This window comes from Poecilia reticulata, linkage group LG13, assembly GCF_000633615.1.
Source record: "Poecilia reticulata strain Guanapo linkage group LG13, Guppy_female_1.0+MT, whole genome shotgun sequence".
NCBI lineage: Eukaryota > Metazoa > Chordata > Actinopteri > Cyprinodontiformes > Poeciliidae > Poecilia > Poecilia reticulata.
In genome coordinates, this window is record NC_024343.1 from 3,803,012 (window position 1) to 3,805,950 (window position 2,939).

A 2,939-nucleotide genomic window follows, 5' to 3' on the forward strand; every position below is an offset into this window, starting at 1 on the left:
AGAATGTGACTATAAGTGTAAAATTAACTCTGCTTTTGCACAAAGTCTACTAACACCAAAACATTTGAATATCATTAGAAAAATAATTGATTTAAATAATTCATTTCAAAACATATAACTCATACATATTGAAATATTTATTGAAAGAGTTTTGCTCTGGTCATGAGGATGACTACCGACTTGCCTAGCAGTCAGCTTGCCTTTCCACAAGGACAGCATATCCATGGAAAGTTGAGTGGAAGAAAAACATATAGTAGGGACAAATGCACAGGGCAGCAGGAACAACCGCAGCCTCATAAGGATTGCGAAGCAAAGCCCATTCAAGTGTTTGAAAACGTTCGCAAGACGTAAAAGAGCGGGGACAATCAAGGCTCTGGGTGTCTGGAGCAAAAATTGGGAGACACAGAATCCAAGTGGCTTGAGGTCTTTTGTAAAGTTTTCACATTAAGTGCCGATTTGGAGAGCCATGTCACCTGTTGGTGTTGGCCCACTGTGCCGTTTAAAATCCAAAAACGGCACCTTTTTCAGCCACTTTTTCCTTCCACTAAACGTTCTATAAAGGTACTTGAATACAGCACTATGGGAACAGCAATCTTCATTAGCAATAACAATTTGTACTGCTAAACAAAAGTCTAGTTAGTCGTCTTCCTCATGACAAGATAGAGTAATATTTCGATAATAAAATGTTTTATAAGGTTCATAATCTTATGTAATATAAATTTTGGATAAACTGAGTTGTGTTTATTTTAATCAGCTGTAAACCATCGTCATTAAAATGAACAGAAATGCCTGATATGTTACAAACCTGTACGTCATCATGCATTCACTTTTTGAATTGAATTGCTGAAACAACTTCACTTTTTGATCATATATGTATGTATTATATGTTTCTCCAAAACTGTTCCATGCGCTTTGCTGCATAGTAGCTGGAATATTACTCATTATTTTCTTCTTTTTTTCCCCCAATTTTGTACCGTCCCAATGGTTTTCTTCCACTAAACTTTCCATCAATATCTTTGGATTACATACACAACTAGCTCTTTAGTCATGACCTTCCTGACCCTCAAGAAATTATTATCATCCAAATAATTGTATTATTTGGATAACATAGTGATACAAGCATATCACTGTGTGTAATTATTCTGCACAACCGATTAAAAATCTGTTTTAGAACTGAACAATTGAAGAAGAAAAAAACACTTCCACTATGTTTTTAATTTCCCAACATGCACCTGTGTAATAAACACTAATTAAATGCAGTTTTATCAGAGGATTTTTTATTTATTTTTTTATTTTTTTGCGCTGCGGCTATAAACAAGTACATCCCAGCCAAGTGAGCATAGTTCGGTTTACCACATGTGAATAAACAGCAAGCAAAAAAACATAAAAGAAAATTACTATAATGCCTCCATAAAGTATCTGTGGTCCTCTGTGGTGAATTTACCTCACAGCACTGCTTGGCATTTCACGTTTCCCATGGAATCACGTTTATATTCCCTCAATTCTCCCACTGGGAATTACAGTATGTCTTAGCTGGCAATCTAAGGAGGCAATAACACAACCTTAAACATTTTAAAAGTCTCACGAGGAAGCGCCGTATTATTTCTACACCAGCCTAGGTGTCATTGCAACCTAACGCAGCCCCCATGCAATAGTGAGCAGCCCCTCTATGCTCCCCCCCCTCCCTCTCTCTATCTCTCTCGCTTTCGCTTTCTCTCTCTATCTTTCTCTCTCTCCGCCCCTCATGTGTCTACATTTCCATCCCATGGCCGTCTCTAGGTGATTTAGCGCCGCCAGTCTCAAGCAGGTATCCAACATGGCGATCACGGGGAGCGGATCTCTCGCTATTTCTTTCTCTGTTTTCATGATTTTGGCGGCGTTTCTTCACAAAGGTGAGTTTTTTTTCCCGGTTTTTATTTTTTCCTTCTTTCGTCGCCTTGTGATAGAGAAGTACTCGTTCACAGCAATCAATGAACCAAACCAAAAATAATAATAAAAAAACGGAGGGGCAAGCGGAGTATAGAGCTGCCAGGGAGAAGTTGTTGGTGCGTATGCGTGCTGGATGCGCACGAGCTTTTCCCCTTGAATCTCAGCATCACTTACTAGTTTGTTTAATACTGAAAAAGCTGCTGTTGAAGACTTGTATTGCCGCTTGTGTCGTATTTTTATTTTTCATTTCTTAACTGCCGAACGCTCCAGGAGTTGCCATAGAGGGGGAAAAAAGTAACAAGCGGAGATAAAGTGAGAGTAGTGAACGAATGGTGGTTTTACTCAAACGAGTGAGGCAGTGGATTTCCGGAGCATTACCGGGAGCACGCGGCTCTAGTTCCAGTTCTCTACCGCATCCTCAAAGACACATAACTCCTCCTCGCGCTTACCCCTTCTGATCTCTCCCAGGCTCTGCGCTTCAGGTGCGCTTTAGAGGAGAGGGGAGAGGAGAAGAAGAAAAAGGAAAAAAGAAAAAAAAAACACGCATTGCAGCTTGTGTATCCTCTGGCCGTAGCAGCAGCTGCAGCCCGGATACATGCGAGCGCGTGTCCGCAGTCCGCACTTTCTTCTCCCCAGTCAGCCGATGAGGCTTTAAGTGAACATCTGCCATGTCGGTTTAATAAAGCAACTGCAACGATCCTAGATTGATTTTTAAAGAAAAATGTGCATAACATTGCATCAGAGTTGTCAGATTTTTTTTTTTGCAGACACTTTGCCAGGTAGGGATGAACATGCCACCCCTTAAGGGTGTTAAAGCAACAGTTGGGGTGACAGGGGTTACACTTAGTGGTTTGATTCTGATCCATAATAACACATTAGTGGTGTATAGACCAGTGCTATCTGCAGCACACACATCAACAGGTCTGTATGTGTGTGCGTGTGTGTTGGGGTGCGTGTGTGTGTGTGTGTGTGTGTGTGTGTGTGTGTGTGTGTGTGTGTGTGTGTGTGTG

The 2,939-nt window shown here is 40.9% G+C and overlaps 1 protein-coding gene across 2 annotated transcripts in view; it reads left to right on the plus strand.

Annotated features, from left to right (window-relative positions):
- The first annotated feature begins 1,754 nt into the window (after nt 1-1,754).
- Nucleotides 1,755-2,939, plus strand: part of cadm1b (cell adhesion molecule 1b) — a 274,356-nt gene continuing 273,171 nt past the window's right edge. For both annotated transcript variants that reach the window (XM_017308156.1, XM_017308157.1), the window contains exon 1: nt 1,755-1,892. In XM_017308156.1, coding sequence (XP_017163645.1) covers nt 1,817-1,892 — 76 coding nt within the window. In that variant the 5' untranslated portion in view covers nt 1,755-1,816. The remainder of the gene's footprint in view (nt 1,893-2,939) is intronic.